Here is a 17,749-nt window from a genome sequence, read left to right on the forward strand (position 1 = left end):
TTGGGATAATGAGGGAATTACACACACCTGGCCAAGGAACAGCGGAGAAGCCAATTGTCCCATTACTTTTGGTCCCTTAACAAGTGGGAGGCAGATATGCAAACTGCTGTAATTCCTACACCGTTCACCTGATTTGGATGTAAATACCCTCAAATTAAAGCTGACAGTCTGCAGTTAAAGCACATCTTGTTTGTTTCATTTCAAATCCATTGTGGTGGTGCATAGAGCCAAAAATGTTAGAATTGTGTTGGTGTCCCAATATTTGTGGACCTGACTGTATATAAATACTTTTTTTAACTTTTTAAAAAAAAATTTTTTTGCTTCTCATTAGGTGGTGTTTTTACGGCTGTGGCTTTTAATAAGGGAACAGTGGCTGGCAATATAAAACACTGGCTATAAAAGTGAGCGGGTTTTGTGGTTGGCATATTGATTGGACTTTGTGGCTGGCAATATAAAACACTGGTATTGTGGTTGGCATATTGATAGGACACTGGCTGGTAGTCTGATGATCTGTACAGTAAAAAAGCTACCTATTTTTATTCCTCTGACGGTTGGTGGGTCTTATGTTCTGGTGCTGATAGTTTGGTCTATCTTTGTGTCTTTCATTTTATATAATTTATTTTTTGTTCCTATAGCTGATGACTTTTCCTTCTCTCTAAACAGTGTCGTTCCATACGGTGCACAGAATGTATTCACTATGCCAGTAAACCTGAGTTTTTGGGGAAAAGACAGCGACAAGAAGGGTGTATTAGATCACATGAAGGCACATGGTTATAAACTTGATTCAGTTCCCAAAAGTGAGTAATAGGCACTGTTTATTATGTATTACAGAAAACACATCACCGTGTAAATGTGTCCTAAATATGAGCTCTGTGCATAAATAATATGATGCATGTCTCGAACTAGATTATAACTTCATAGAAAGGAGCTCTGAAAGGTGAAATCTGATTGCTTTCTATTTGCAACTAAGCCAGTTTTCCTTTACACCAGTTTTGTTAAATCTCCCCCATAGTGCTTCTTTCCCAAATAAAAAGACACCTCCTTCTACATACTCCAGTTGTTGTTTCCTGTCTTTCAGGACAGGTGGAAGCTTTGCCAGTGCGCTGGCTGAAGATTTGACGCTCAGCCTAGGATACTTCTCCTTGGGAGGGCTGAGCAGGGGACAGAGGTTTCGGGTGGAGCATTGCTCTCCTTCTCTGTTCCTTGGTGTAAGTCCCGCGTTGGGCAACCCAGGCTGTTCCTACCTATGGTAGAGGGGATCGACGCGTCGCGTGTCCTGGCAGTGAGAATCCTCGTTGGGCAGTAGGTTCCTGATGTACGCCGCATTACCCTTCCTCTGCAGTACGGGTTACCTCATTTTGAAGGTGTGAGAAGTATATCCACTATTGCCCGTTGGTTCAGAGACTCTGGAGTGACGAAGGAGGAAGTAAAAGGAGCAGAGTGGAGGAAACGGCGAAAGAACAGTGATCTTTTTGTGTTATCTCTTTACGAAGGTGATGGTTCCCCTCATTGAACTCGTCCGTACCTGGGGGGGTTGCGTTGATACCCTACCTGGACAATCTTCTGGTGAAGGCTCCGTCCCGGGAGGACAACCTGTCCAGCCTCCACATCACCCTGACCGTGCTATCCAAGTTCGGATGGCTAGTGAATCGCTCTAGGGCTCCATTCACATGTCCGCAAAATGGGTCCGCATCCTTTCCGCAATTTTGCGGATTGGGTGCGGACCCATTCATTCTCTATGGGGACGGAATGGATGCGGACAGCACACAGTGTGCTGTCTGCAGCCGCAATTGCGGAGCGCGGCCCCGATTTTGGGTCCGCAGCTCCGCAAAAAGATAGAGCATGTCCTATTCTTGTCCGCAGCTTGCGGACAAGAATAGGCATTTTTATGGGGGTGACGGACTGGTGTGTTGCAGACCCGCTATTTGCGGATCCGCAACACACCACGGACGTGTGAATGTAGCCTAAGTCCTCTCTTGTCCCCAGCCAGAGGATGGAATTCCTGGGCATGGTCCTCGACACTCTCCTCGGACGGGTGCTCCTCCCGCAGGACAAGGTCATGGCTGTCCAGTCAGGGGTGGCTCGCCTTCTCGAGGTGTTTCCACTGTCCATCAGGACGTGCATGCGCGCCCTGGGCCAGATGGTTGCCGCCATCGAGGCAATCCCTTATGCCCAATTCCACACCTGATCCCTTCAGCTCTCAATTCTCGCCCGGTGGAACAAGTCTACGTCAGGCCTCGACTTCCTGATCCGCCTTTCTCCTCAAGTCCGCCTGGACCTGCTTTGGTGACTGAACCCTCGATCCGTCTCCCTCGGCAGGTCCTTCCTTCCCCCTGTTGGCAGGTGATCCCCTCCGATGCCAGCCTGGCGGGTTGGGGGGGACAGTCTTCGGGTCTCTCACATCCCAGGGTAAGTGGATGATTCGGGAGAGCTCCCTGCAGATCAACATCCTAGAGCTCAGGGCCATTTACTTAGCTCTCACTTGTTGGACTCCCCTCCTCTGCAGTCATCCTGTCCGGACTCAGACGGGCAAGATCTCCCTTTCCTTTGTCTCTTAAGCTTGCTCGCAGAGTCTGTGAGATGGCGGTGCTCTCATGCTGGTTCCCTTTTTGGTTTTTCACCAGCACAAGGTTGTCCTACGCCCAGGTCCATTCACACGTCCGCAGTGTTTTGCAGATCCGCAAAACACCGGGCCGGCACCACAATAGAAATGCCTATAATTGTCCACAGCTGTGGACAAGAATAGGACATGTTCTATTTTTTTGCAGAGCCGCGGACTGGAAATTCGGATGCGGACAGCACACAGTATGCTGTCCGCATCTTTTCCGTCCCCATTGAAAATGAATGGGTCCGCACCCGTTCTGCATAATTGCGGAACGGATCCGGACCCAAAGTGCAGACGTCTGAATGGAGCCTTATGAGGAGATTGTGCTGCCTTCATTCTGTCCCAACCCCTCTCATCCCAGAGAGCGGTCTCTCCATCATCTGGACCTGGTCCGGGCGCTCCAGCTATATCTCAAGTTAACGGAGTCCTTCCATCACTCTGACTCCCTATTTGTCGTCCCTGAGGGCTCACGTAGGGTGCTTACAAGCCTCCAAGGCCACAATCTCCCGTTGGATTCGGTCGGCTGTTAAGGAAGCCTATGTGGCTAAGGCTCGTGTTCCCCTTTTCAGGTTGACCGCTCAGGGGGCATCCTGGGCGGTCAGGCATCGGGCTTCTGCTTCCCAGGTCTGCAAGGCCGCCACCTGGGCCTCAGTTCACACCTTCTCCAGGATTTTACCACATCCATTCCTTGGCTTCTGCTGACGCCAGTTTGGGTCACAAGGTCCTGTAAGCGGCGTTGCCTTAGTTTTTTCGCATGGCTGTTCGTTCCCACCCTCGGGGACTGCTTTGGGATATCCTATGGTGCTGTGTCCCCCAATGCCATTCACAAGAAAACTGTATTTTTGTACTTGCCGTAAAATCCATTTCTCCTTGGATGCATTGGGGGACACAGATCCTACCCTTTTTTCATTCAGTTTACCGTGATTGTTGGTTGTTGGTCCTCTTCCTGGTTTAGGTCATATTGGCTTTCATTCTTCACTCTGGTTTTTGGTGCTTCTATTGCTTTTGTACCAACTGGTTAGTTCAGTGTCTGTGCAGAGGGTATAGCCCATCTGGGCAGAGCCAACACTTTTCTTTTTCTAGTGGCAGCTGGGCATATATCCATGGTCCTGTGTCCCCTAATGCATCAAACGAGAAATGGATTTTACAGTAATTACAAAAATCCAGTTTTTAACATCTTTGCGACTCTTGATGTAATGGTACATTATTGGGGTGTGAGAGCTGTATGGAGCAGTGTCATCAGTTGATGCCGCTCTCTACGCCATGGGTGCCTGCTGTATAACACAATTTCCTGTTTTTCAATACACTAAATGGAGACATTAAAAATACAACTTGTCCTGCAATGTCTCTACACACACTATATAGCATGTATATATAATTATATTATTTTTGAGTTTACATGTTAAAGCGTTTCTCACAATGCTTCACATTTCAGGTTCTGGGAAACGCTTCCCATCACTAGATGCTGGGTCCGGCTCTGGTGCCTCTCCTCCTGTGCAGTTGACACTAGAGCAGGTCTGTGTTTGGATGTTTTTTTTTTTCTTTTATCATTAATTCTACGTATAATGTTACAAATTGATTACTTTCCTGACTTGAAGCTTATATTAAAGGGGTTGTCTCACTTCAGCAAATGGCATTTATCATGTAGATACAGTTAACCCCTTAAGGACTCAGCCCTATTTCACCTTAAGGACTTGGCCATTTTTTGCAAATCTGACCAGTGTCACTTCAAGTGCTGATAACTTTAAAACGCTTTGACTTATCCAGGCCGTTCTGAGATTGTTTTTTAGTCACATATTGTACTTCATGACACTGCTAAAATTGGGTCAAAAAAGTTAATTTTTTTGCATAAAAAAATACCATATTTACCAAAAATTTTGAAAAATTTGCAAATTTCAAAGTTTCAGTTTCTCTACTTCTGTAATACATAGTAATACCCCCAAAAATTTTGATGACTTTACATTCCCCATATGTCTACTTCATGTTTGTAGCATTTTGGGATTGATATTTTATTTTTTGGGGATGTTATAAGGCTTAGAAGTTTAGAAGCAAATCTTGAAATTTTTCAGAAATTTACAAAAACCAAATTTTTAGGGACCACTACAGGTCTGAAGTCACTTTGCGAGGCTTACATAATAGAAACCGCCCAAAAATGACCCCATTCTATAAACTACACCCCTCAAGGTATTCAAAACTGATTTTACAAGCTTTGTTAACCCTTTAGGTATTGCACAAGAGTTATTGGCAAATGGGGATGAAATTTGAGAATTTCATTTTTTTGCCTAATTTTCCATTTTAACCCATTTTTTCCACTAACAAAGCAAGGGTTAACAGCTAAACAAGACTGTATCTTTATTGCCCTGACTCTGCCGTTTACAGAAACACCCCATATGTGGCCGTAAACTACTGTACGGGCACACAGTAGGGCGTAGAGTGAAAGGTGCGCCGTTTGGTTTTTGGAGGGCTGATTTTGCTGGACTGTTTTTTTGACACCATGTCCCATTTGAAGCCCCCTGATGCACCCCTAGAGTAGAAACTCCATAAAAGTGACCCCATCTAAGAAACTACACCCCTCAAGGTATTCAAAACTGATTTTACAAACTTTGTTAACCCTTTAGGTGTTGCACAAGAGTTATTGGCAAATGGGGATGAAATTTGAGAATTTCATTTTTTTGCCTAATTTTCCATTTTAACCCATTTTTTCCACTAACAAAGCAAGGGTTAACAGCCAAACAAGACTGTATCTTTATTGCCCTGACTCTGCCGTTTACAGAAACACCCCATATGTGGCCGTAAACTACTGTACGGCCACACAGCGGGGCGTAGAGTGAAAGGTGCGCCGTATGGTTTTTGGAAGCCAGATTTTGCTGGACTGTTTTTTTGACACCATGTCCCATTTGAAGCCCCCCTGATGCACCCCTAGAGTAGAAACTCCATAAAAGTGACCCCATCTAAGAAACTACACCCCTCAAGGTATTCAAAACTGATTTTACAAACTTTGTTAACCCTTTAGGTGTTGCACAAGATTTAATGGAAAATAGAGATACAATTTCAAAATTTCACTTTTTTGGCAGATTTTCCATTTTAATATTTTTTTTCCAGTAACAAAGCAAGGGTTAACAGCCAAACAAAACTCATTATTTATGGCCCTTATTCTGTAGTTTACAGAAACACCCCATATGTGGTCGTAAACCGCTGTACGGGCACACGGCAGGGCGCAGAAGGAAAGGAATGCCATACGGTTTTTGGAAGGCAGGTTTTGCTGGACTGGTTTTTTTGACACCATGTCCCATTTGAAGCCCCCCTGATGCACCCCTAGAGTAGAAACTCCAAAAAAGTGACCCCATTTTAGAAAGTACGGAATAAGGTGGCAGCTTTGTTGGTACTAGTTTAGGGTACATATGATTTTTGGTTGCTCTATATTACACTTTTTGTGCGGCAAGGTAACAAGAAATAGCTTTTTTGGCACGTTTTTTTTTTTTTTTGTTATTTACAACATTCATCTGACAGGTTAGATCATGTGGTAATTTTATAGAGCAGGTTGTCACGGACGCGGTGATACCTAATATGTATACCTTTTTTTTATTTATGTAAGTTTTATACAATAACTTCATTTTTAAAACCAAAAAAAGTTTTAGTGTCTCCATAGTCTAAGAGCCATAGTTTTTTCAGTTTTTGGGCGATTATCTTGAGTAGGGTCTCATTTTTTGCGGGATGAGATGACGGTTTAATTGACACTATTTTGGGGTGCATATGACTTTTTGATCGCTTGTTATTACACTTTTTGTGACGTAAGATGACAAAAAATGGCTTTTTTTACACCGTTTTTATTTTTTATTTTTTACGGTGGTCACCTGAGGGGTTAGATCATGTGATATTCTTATAGAGCCGGTCGATACGGACGCGGCGATACCTAATATGTATACTTTATTTTTATTTATGTAAGTTTTACACAATGATTTCATTTTTGAAACAAAAAAAATCATGTTTTAGTGTTTTAGTCTGAGAGCCATAGTTTTTTCAGTTTTTGGGTGATTATCTTGGGTAAGGTATGATTTTTGCGGGATGAGATGACGGTTTGATTGGTACTATTTTGGCGTACATGTGACTTTTTTGATCACTTTTATTACCTTTTTTGGGAAGTAAGGTGGGCAAAATTTCAATTTTCTCATAGTTTTTATTTTTTTATTTTTATGGTGTTCACCGTGCGGGGAAAGTAACATGACCGTTTTATAGATCAGGTCGTTACGGACGCGGCGATACCTAATATGTGTAGTGTATTTTTTTTTTTTTTTTTTTTTATTCAGTGATGAATGTTTTTTTTTTTATCTTAACTTTTTTCACTTTTTTTAACTTTTTTTTTGACCCAGACCCACTTGGTTCTGGAAGATCCAGTGGGTCTGATGTCTGTATAATACAGTACAGTACAATATATATTGTTCTATACTGTATTTTACTTACACTGAACAGATCTATGCTTTCAGCATAGATCTGTTCAGCACCATGGACAGCAGGACGCCTGAGCAGGCGTCCTGTTGCCATGGGAACCTTCCCCGTCTGCTCAGAACTTCGCAGACGGGGAAGGGTAAGCACAGGGCTGAGGGGGGCTCTCTGGGGGCTCTCTCCCTCTCCATCGGGGGGCTGCAAAGGCACAGCAGCCCCCCGATGGAGAGGGAGGGAGCTCCCTGACCGACGACAGTTAACTTTTTCCATACAGCGGTCCGTACGGACCGCGGTATGGAAAGGGTTAAACGGCTGACATCTGCACAGATGTCAGCCGTTTATACCAGGGTGCCAGCAATGTGCTGGCACCCTGGTATAACCACTAGAAGCCAACGATCATTCATGGGGAGGCGGGCGGGGGATCGCGATCCCGCCTGCCGCACCGCCCGCCTCCCGCACCGCCCCCACCGCATGCGACACCCCCCCCGCACCACCCGCCGGCATAAAATCGTGCAGGGGTGCAGGGGGGGGTGAAAAATATTGATTATAGGCACTCAAAAGTTTCTGATCCCCGCGGTCAGGGACCGCGGGCATCAGAAACTGCAAAAAGCGCAGCAAACCGCAGGTCTGAATTGACCCCCCCCCCTGGCGTTGTCACAGGATGCCGGCTGAAGGATTTCAGCCGAAATCCCGTTCCGTTTAACCCCTCGGGCGCCGGAATACTGAGTTCAAGCTAGGACGTACCGGTACGCCCTGAGTCCTTAAGGACTCGGGAAATAGGGCGTACCGATACGCCCTGCGTCCTTAAGGGGTTAAAGGGCTTCTGTCAGCCCACTAAACCGTTTTTTTTTTTTTTGTTTAATAATAATCCCTACACTGCGATCTCTGCATACATAAGTAAAATAATAATTTTCGTTCAGTAGAATTTTATAAAACGCTATTTTTATAATATGTAAATTACCTTGCTACCAGCAAGTAGGGCGGCTACTTGCGGGTAGCAGCCGCATCCTCCGACCCTAATGACACCCCCTCCGCATTGTGATTGACAGGGCCAGCGGACGGGATCTTTCTCTGCTGGCCCTGCCGCGGCCGTACCTATCTTCAATCTGCGCAGGCGCACTGAGAGGCGGCCACTCACTCGGCCGCTCGCTCCTCAATGCGCCTGCGCCGGGTGTAGATGTGACGTCATCGGCGCAGGCGCATTGAGGATGGAGCGGCTGAGTGAGTGGCCGCCTCTCAGTGCGCCTGCGCAGATTGAAGATGGGTACAGCCGCGGCGCAGGCGCCAGATATTGAATGAAAACAGGCAGGGCCAGCAGAGAACGATCCCGTCCGCTGGCCCTGTCAATCACAATGCGGAGGGAGCGTCATTAGGGTCGGAGGATGCGGCTGCTACCAGCAAGTAGCCGCCCTAATTGCTGGTAGCAAGGTAATTTACATATTATAAAAATAGCGTTTTATCAAATTCTACTGAACGAAAATTTATTATTTTACTTATGTATGCAGAGATCGCAGTGTAGGGATTATTATTAAACAAAAAAAAACAAAAACGGTTTAGTGGGCTGACAGAAGCCCTTTAATGCAAGGTACTTATTAATGTATTGTGATTGTCCATATTTCCTCCTTTGCTGGCTGGATTCATTTTCTCGTTCATTCCATTGGGGGACACAGACCATGGGTATAGCTTAGAGATATTACTAGGAGGGACACTATGCAAAAAAAGAAGCTCCTCCTCCTCGGGCTATACCCCCAGGCACCTCCAGGAGAACTTCAGTCTTTGCTTAGTGTCCGTTCAAGGAGGTTGACTCTTACTCTTCTCCTGTTTGTTATTTTCTGTTTTCAGATGGGGACGCAGGTCAGCATTGCGCTTTCCTGGCCCCTGTGGAGTGTCTGCCACGGTCTTCTGAAGGTAATTCCTGGCTACCTCCCATTCCCCCACAGAAGAAAAGTGGATCCAGGCTCGACATGTAAGCTCTGGCATCCCACCAGCTGCTGGGACACCTGCTGCCTACCCTCCCCAGAGCACTGCCCTCCTTTGGAGTCAGATGTCTGAAGAGGTGAATCCCTGCTGGTCTGGACATCGAGGGAGCATGCTGAGCAGATAAGTATTGCCTGCTTCAATCTCCCTCCTCTCTCTCCCCTCCCCCCTCTCTTCATGTCGTCTGTCTGGCGCTCTGTGGCCGCCTGGGTGAGCTAGAAAAGGACTTGCTGGGGGCATTTTTTCCTAGGGGAGGGGGCCTTCTGGGTAGGGCTGATGATTCCTTATCTTTTCCTACCTGCCTACAGCTTAAACGGCAACTTGATATCGGCAGAGACAGGACGCCTCTGCATATGGTTATTCTTTTAGACTGGGGCCGCTGCGCTCTCTGCAGCTCCCCGCCGGTCCGCTCCTTCATTCCTTAACCCCCGCTGCGCCGTACCAGGCTATGGGGTGTAGTTTGAATCGCGCGCGCTTATTTCGCACCGCTATGACGCGTTCTAGGGGGCGGAGCTTCGGCGTCCCGCTCTGTCTCTCCTTACGCCGGAGACTCTGCTGGATTGCGGCCGTGCAGCTCCTCAGTTCTCGGTGACCGGAGACTTCTACTGTTGCCTGGGTGGTAGGAATTGCAGCAAACTGGTAGGAAATCTGTTTACATTGGAATCCATCATGCCTAAACCTGGGGCCCCTAAGCCTTCCAAGGCTTCCTCTCAGGCTCCACTGGAGTCATGTAAGATATGCCTTAGGCCTTTTTCTGTCACTGGTTCCTGTGACTCATGCCCTGCTCCTAGACAGGATCAGCCTCCTTCTCTTGCTCAGCCCGATCCTCCCTCTGCCCCTGCGGAACCAGCGGTACCCGCCTGGGCCTCCGCCATGTCTAATGCGGCAGCTGATCTGGCCTTAGTTGCCAAGGCAGCAATGTCCTTCATGGAGCGCATGGCGGCTACTACCCCAGTGGCACCCACCACTCCATCTCCTCTCAGTGACTCTCACAGAGGGCGTCTGACTTCTAAAAGGCAGCGTGAGCGGCAGCATTCCTCAGATGACTCCGCTTCTCCCCCTCGCCTTGAGGCATGCCCGGTTGACTCTCCCCCTCTCAGGGAGCGCAAATCCGAAGGGGAATTGTCCGGATCGGACGAAGTCACGGAGCGGGAACCCCTGCCTAAGCTTTCCACCATGGTAACCGAGTTGGTGGCAGCTGTCCGTGACACTTTTAATATACAAGGGGATTCTCCTCCCTCCACTAGTCGGGAGTTCTCCCTTTTTCCACCCAAAAAGCAGGAGTCCGCTGTGTTCCCTATTCATGAGGAATTCACTGCGGTCATATCAAAAGCTTGGGATCGTCCTAATCAAAGATTTTCGGCCACCAAGCGTATGGATACGCTTTATCCTTTTCCAGCTGACACAGTGGAAAAGTGGACTTCTTCCCCTAAGGTAGATCCTCCGGTGGCCAGGTTAGCCAAGAACACGGCCCTTCCCGTCCTAGACGGTTCCTCTCTGCAGGATGCGGTGGACAGACGTTTGGATTCACTTTCCAAGTCTATCTTCTCCCTGGCGGGAGCTTCCCTGCGACCGGCCTTCGCGTCAGCTTGGGTCGCCAGAGCCCTTACGACGTGGTTGCAGCGCCACCACCAGGATCTGTCAGAGCAGGACGCCTCTGCAGATACTCTGGATTTTATCATCCAGATGTCTCAAGCTTCTAAATATCTCTGTGAGGCTTCAATGGACATCGGCTCCCTCTTTGCCCATATTTCGGCCCTCTCGGTCATTCAGCGCAGAGAGGTCTGGTTGAAGGTGTGGGATGCTGATGCCTCATCCAAGCGTTCCCTCGCTAACCTTCCCTTTGAAGGGTCCAGGCTCTTTGGAGCTCAACTAGATGAATTTATTTCGGCCGCAACTGGGGGCAAGAGCACTCCTCTACCTCAGCCCAGGACCAAGCGTCCCTTTCGGTCTCGGCCTTCAGGTTTCCGGGGCTAGTCCTTTCGTCGCTTCTCCACTGCCAGGACGCCGTCGTCCTCATCGGCAGGGGGATCCCAGGACTCCCGCAAGAAGCCTTTCTTCAAGCCCCAGCCCTCTTGGCGGCCTCGGGCGCAGTCAGCCCGTCCTCCTGCTCCCAAGCAACCCTCCGCATGAAGGGGTGCCCCCACCCCTCGTGGTGGAGGGCCGTCTGCTCTCCTTTCAACAGGTTTGGAGGGCTCACGTTCTGGACGCCTGGACTCTGGAAGTGGTGACGTCCGGTTACAAGTTGGAGTTCGCGTCCAGTCCGCCGGAACGTTTTTTCCCTTCTCGCGTTCCGGGGGATCCGGCCAAGGCCTCGGACCTCTTTTTTGCGGTCTCCTCTCTTCTGGACCGTGGTGTCATTTCCCCCGTTCCACCAGAAGAGCAAGGGACAGATTTTTACTCAAACCTGTTCGTTGTTCCAAAGAAGGAGGGGTCAGTACGTCCAATCTTGGATCTAAAACTTCTCAACAAGTTTCTACGGGTGCGGAAGTTTCGCATGGAGTCCCTTCGCTCCGTTATTGCTTCTCTGAGTCCAGGAGAATTTCTCGCGTCTGTGGACATTCAAGACGCCTACTTGCACGTCCCTATTGCAGAGTCCCACCATCGTTTTCTGCGCTTTGCCATAGGGGGGCGTCATTACCAGTTCGTCGACCTACCTTTTGGGTTGGCGACCGCCCCTCGGGTTTTTACAAAGATTCTGGCGCCTCTCATGGCGCTTCTTCGCACCAGGGGCATCTCTTTGTTACCATACCTAGACAACATCTTCCACAGGCCGAGGACAGCGTCCGAATCACCGTTCAATCCCTGGAACGGTTCGGGTGGCTGATCAATCTCCCCAAGTCCTCTCTTCACCCCTCCCAGAGACTCTCGTTCCTGGGGATGATCTTGGACACCTCGATTTCTCGGGTGTTTCTTCCGGATTCCAAGGTTTCCCAGATTCGACTGGCAGTGGTGCTCCTTCTACGCTCTCCACGTCCCACTATTCGGGAGTGCATGCGGGTGCTGGGCCTTATGGTCTCCTCTTTCGAGGCGATTCCGTACGCCCAATTTCACACGCGTCCGCTACAACAAATGATCCTTGCCCTCTGGAACAAGAGCCCTCGGGGTCTAGACACTCCTGTTCTTCTGTCCCGGCAAGTTCGAGCGTCTCTCCCTTGGTGGCAGTCTTCCCTGAACCTATCGTCAGGAAGGTCCTTCCTGCCGTTCTCCTGGACGGTAGTCACCACCGACGCCAGCCTCATCGGTTGGGGAGGTGTTCTCCGGAACCTCACAGTTCAGGGTGTCTGGTCGACGGAGGAGTCCCGTCTCCCGATAAACGTCTTGGAACTAAGGGCGATTTTTCATTCCCTCTCCCACTGGACTCCTCTCCTTGCAACTCGCCCGGTGCGTGTTCAGTCGGACAATGCCACGGCTGTGGCTTATGTCAACCATCAGGGCGGGACCCGCAGTCGGGCAGTAATGTGGGAAGTAGCGAGGATCCTCTTATGGGCGGAGTCGCATGTTCCAGTATTGTCGGCAGTGTATATTCCGGGAGTCGACAATTGGACGGCGGATTTTCTGAGTCGCACCAGGGTGGATCCGGGAGAATGGTCTCTCCATCTGGAGGTTTTCGAGGACATCTGCAACCGATGGGGCCGTCCGGACGTAGATTTGATGGCTTCCCGACTCAACCACAAGGTGCTGGTGTATCTAGCCCGCGCTCGAGACCCGCGGGCGGACGGGGTGGACGCGCTGGTAGCTCCATGGCAGCGGTTCAGCCTCCTTTACGTCTTCCCTCCGATTCCTCTGTTGCCGAAGGTGCTGCGCAAGATAGAGGCGGAGGGGATACCAACCATTCTCGTCGCCCCGGATTGGCCTCGCCGCGCCTGGTTCTCCAGCGTCGCTCGTATGTTGGCGGACGTTCCGTGGCCTCTACCCGACAGAGAGGATCTCCTGTCTCAGGGGCCACTCTTCCACCAGAATTCACGGCAGCTGCGTTTAACGGCGTGGCTGTTGAGACCTCCATCCTGAGGAAGAGAGGCTTCTCTGATGCGGTGGTGAGAACCATGATCAGGGCTCGGAAGCCGGCTTCTTCACGGATCTATTATCGCACCTGGAAGGCCTTCCTGTTTTTTTGTGAAAAGTCGGGCTACCCGCCCCTACGTTTCTCTGTCCCAGTGGTGCTGTCCTTTCTCCAGTCCGGCCTCGACATGGGTCTGTCGCTCAGTTCTTTGAAGGGTCAGGTTTCTGCTTTGGCTATCTTTTTTCAGAAGTCCATTGCCTTTTTGAGACCTGTGAAAACCTTCCTGCAGGGGGTGGTGCATTCTGTTCCCCCGTATGTGCCTCCCTTGCCCCCCTGGGATCTCAACTTGGTTCTGCGCGCCCTTCAGTCGGCGCCTTTTGAGCCTCTGAGGGAGGTCTCTCTGGTTTTACTCACCTGGAAGGTAGTTTTTCTGGTGGCCATAACCTCCATCAGGCGAGTTTCGGAGCTGGCCGCACTTTCCTGCCGAGAACCTTTTCTGGTCTTTCACCAGGATAAGGTGGTGCTCAGACCGGTGCCTTCTTTTTTGCCCAAGGTGGTTTCTCCCTTCCACCTTAACGAGGATCTGGTCCTGCCCTCTTTTTGTCCTTCTCCGGCGAACCCCAAGGAATGCGCTCTCCACTCTCTGGACGTCGTCAGGGCTCTGAAGGTGTACCTGGGGGCTACTGCCTCCTTCCGGCGTTCAGACTCTCTCTTTGTGATTCCTGAAGGGTCTCGTAAGGGCTTGGCGGCTTCCAAGGTCACCGTGGCGCGGTGGATCCGTTCCGCTATTGCTGCGGCCTATCGCGCTCGTGGCCAAGTTCCGCCGTCACGGATTACTGCTCACTCCACAAGGGCAGTGGGAGCTTCCTGGGTTAGACGCAATCGCGCATCCGTTTCCCAGTTGTGTAAGGCGGCCACTTGGTCGTCCTTACATACTTTCACAAAGTTTTATCCGTTACACTCTCTGGCCTCGGCTGATGCTGTTTTTGGGCGCAGGGTATTGCAGGCTGTGGTTCCTGTTTGACTGCTGGACGTTTTCTCCAGGCGGTGTTGGATTTGTTCTTTTTTCCCACCCCATGGACTGCTTTGGGACGTCCCATGGTCTGTGTCCCCCAATGGAATGAACAAGAAAAGGAGATTTTTGTGAAACTCACCTGTAAAATCTTTTTCTCGTCTTTTCCATTGGGGGACACAGCTCCCGCCCCTTTTTTTATGGTTTTCGCCTTATGGTGTGCGGTGTGATGGTTTCCATTGTGTTTATTTCCGTTCTCCTTCTCCTACTGCTTTTGCAACGACTGAAGTTCTCCTGGAGGTGCCTGGGGGTATAGCCCGAGGAGGAGGAGCTTCTTTTTTTGCATAGTGTCTCTCCTAGTAATATCTCTAAGCTATACCCATGGTCTGTGTCCCCCAATGGAAAAGACGAGAAAAAGATTTTACAGGTGAGTTTCACAAAAATCTCCTTTTTCCATTACATTATACACTACTCGTTTCCATGGTTACAGACCACCCTGTAATCCATGAGGAGTGGTCAAGCTTGCACACTAAAGGAAAAAGTGGCGGCCTCTCAGGATGGTCGTAACCCTGGAAACGAGCAGTGTATAATGTGATGGGAAAATGAATCCGGACAGCGAAGGAGGCAATATAGACAATCACAGTACATTAGTAAGTGCCTTGTATTAACTTTCTCTACATAATAAATGCTATTTGCTGAAGTGAGACAACCCCTTTAATCTTTAATTATAATTTGACACTTTAATATATAGATTTGAAGTACATTTCATTACTTGCACTAATCCTCGGTAAAGTCCTGTATTCAGTCTGTAGCAGCATTTAGCCCTTGACCAGACTTCTTCTCCGCTGACAGCTTGGTTAATATAATGCAATGTGGAGATCTATTCCCGTTTCAGCCACCAGAGAGAGCTCTGCATGCTGGATGCTTTCAGCTCAGAAGCCTGTATAATTGTAAATGCTGCTTTGTACTGTAATAGAGCTGGTGTAAAGGAGAACTGGCTTACAGTAGTTGCCCATAGCAACCAATCAGATTCCATCTTGCCTTTTTAGGAGCTTCTTTGAAAAACGAAAGGTGGAATCTACTATGGACAACTACTGTAAGCCAGTTTTCTACTTTACACCACTTTTCATAAATCTGTACAAGTGAGGTGGAGCATTAATTCAGCATATACAATGTATAGTGGTATGCAAGTTATTTCTCTTTACTGCTTGAATTGGCAACATAATATGTTATATCTGTTGGCCGTCCTAAACATGATTGGGGCGCTGGGGCACCGGCCATCCTGAATGATTGGGGGCACACTCGGAGCTGCAGGGGAGGCCATCTAAACTTTTCACCAGGTTCTGATCCCCACAGTCACAAACTGTGGGGATCAGAACCTGTCCCGGACATTACTATCCTCTCTATACAGACTAGCCAATCAGTGATCACTGGCTTGGGACCGCCCTCATTGGTCCCGGTTAGCTGAGATCTCTTGGTGTGTGTGTGTACCAGCCGCCATCTTGGCACTGTCACACAATGTACATAGACATGATGACAGTTTTAATGTTATGACGAATATATTAGTCATGGAGCACTAAGTAGCAGTGCTCCATAATGAATATTTTCGTCATATAGTGTTAAGGGGTTAAAGATCTTTTACTTAGACTAGTGTAATATATGCCAGGCTTGGGCTTCTTCACATCTGCGCTATTTCTGTAGTTCTGCTTCTTTACTGGAAATGCCGGGTAAATTCATGATGGACTCTGCCTGACGGACCCAGGGACTGTCATGTGGCTTGCCATTTTGCCACGATGGTGCAGCATGTTGCACTGTGTTGTCCACCAATTTTAATGGAACTTCCAACACAAACGTAAATGAAGCCGTATTAACTACGGGCCCTTATTTCTATCCTACAGACGTATTGTCCCTCCAGTGATAAACCCTTCATCATCCGGCTGTGTAAACCCTATCGGCTTTCTCTAATGCTTTCATTACCTGCCATGCACTGGTTCTTTGATATTCTATTTGTTGTCCCCCACTAGAACAAGAAAGCTGCAATATACAAAGTGTCCAGTCACAGCCTGTCATGTAGTTTCTGTATCCACCCCTGTAAGGCGCTGGAGGACAGTTGGAGAGGAGGGACGTCTGCTTGCTGCATACTGTCTCCAGAGCTACGGGCGAGAAGCTATCAGCTGTCTCCAGCAGTCCTACAGTGACGCACATGATCACAACGCCATTCAAACAGGAGAATCCTGGGGCCCCCATTCTCATGATCGTCAAGGTCCCCAGGGGTTGGACCCCTGTCGATAACGCACATCCCCATTTCTGTAGATAGGAGACAAGAGTGTTAGCAATGGGACAGTCCCTTTAAGAGATCTAATTCTGTTTGCCTGAAAATGGGAGAAACATTCAGATCTTCCACAGGGAGCTGCTTAATCCTCGCCACTAGGGTGGAGCAAATTGAGCTTCGGATCATCAATCCAAAGTCACTTCTGTGAAACACTTCAATTTTAATGCTGTCTCTGTACAACATTAACCCTTAGAATACTGGAGGTTTTTGCGGTTTCATTTTTCTTCCCTATCTTTGATTCACTTTTTTAGTTTTATATTTCCGTTCACATAGCTGTATGAGGGCTTATTTTTGGCGGACCAAGTTGTACTTTCTAATGCCACCATTTAATATGGCATATAATGTAGTGGGAAGCGGAAAAATTGTGGAATTGGGGGAAAAAACGTAATTCCTCTCCACCGTTTTACGGGTTTTGTTCCCATGGCGTTCCGTTTTCGGTAAAACTGACCTGTGCCCTTCATTTTTTTGGGTAAGTACGATTACAACAATACCACATATGTATAGGTTTTTATGTCTAAATAGTGTAAAAATAAATTTAAACTTTGAGAAAAAACATTTTTCATCCCCATATTCTGACCCCCATAACTTTTTTTATAGTTATATCTACTGAGCTTCGTGGGGGCTCATTTTTTGCGGGACAATCTGTCGTTTTTCTTTTATACCATTTTGGAGTGTGTGTGACTTTTTGATCACATTTTAATAGATTTTTTTTGGGTAAAAGAAACAAATTGGCCATTTTGACCCTTTTTTCCGTTAAGCCATTTGCTGTATTGGAAAAATACTTTTATTAGTATTTTATTTTGTACGTTTTCGGTTCCGGTGATACCCATGATGTTTATATTTTTTTGTTATTTATGTATTTAAATTTTTTTTTTTATTCTATGGAAAGAGGGGGGGATTTAAACTTCTTTTTTTTATTTTTTTTTATATATTTTAAGATTTTTGTAAAATTTATTTTTAAAGATCATATTTGAACCTACAAAATCCAATAAAAAAATTAATAAAAATACAAACAATCATGGATTTTAACATTCATTAATTGTTCAGAATTGCTCATTTGGCCTGCCACCTGCTGGATAAGAATTGCAGCTTAAATGCCGTGCGCATTAAAATGAATTACTGGCATCCTCATTGGCCACAGAGGACGGGTCTTTCACCCTTTTAGATGCTGTAATCTCACTTCAATGCTTTAATGAAACAGTGGAGACCCCCGCTGGCCATGACGCCCGCTGCTTTTGCGAACCGGTGGCATGTTTGTACATCACTCCAGTGCTGTACATGTACAGTGCTGGTAGCGAAGGGGTTAAAATGTATTGTCTAAGTTTAGGCAAACTTAATTTCACCTGAAGTTGCGTGAGACTTCGGTGAATGAAATTG

General features: G+C 47.8%; 1 protein-coding gene across 1 annotated transcript in view; it reads left to right on the plus strand.

The window, feature by feature from the left end:
• Positions 1-17,749, plus strand: part of HLTF (helicase like transcription factor) — a 133,701-nt gene that overhangs the window by 16,209 nt on the left and 99,743 nt on the right. Inside the window, exons 4-5 of the mRNA XM_040428034.1 lie at positions 664-797; positions 4,041-4,120. Of these exons, the coding sequence (XP_040283968.1) occupies positions 664-797; positions 4,041-4,120 (214 nt within the window). The remainder of the gene's footprint in view (positions 1-663; positions 798-4,040; positions 4,121-17,749) is intronic.

This window comes from Bufo bufo, chromosome 4 (assembly GCF_905171765.1).
Source record: "Bufo bufo chromosome 4, aBufBuf1.1, whole genome shotgun sequence".
Taxonomy (NCBI): Eukaryota; Metazoa; Chordata; class Amphibia; order Anura; family Bufonidae; genus Bufo; species Bufo bufo.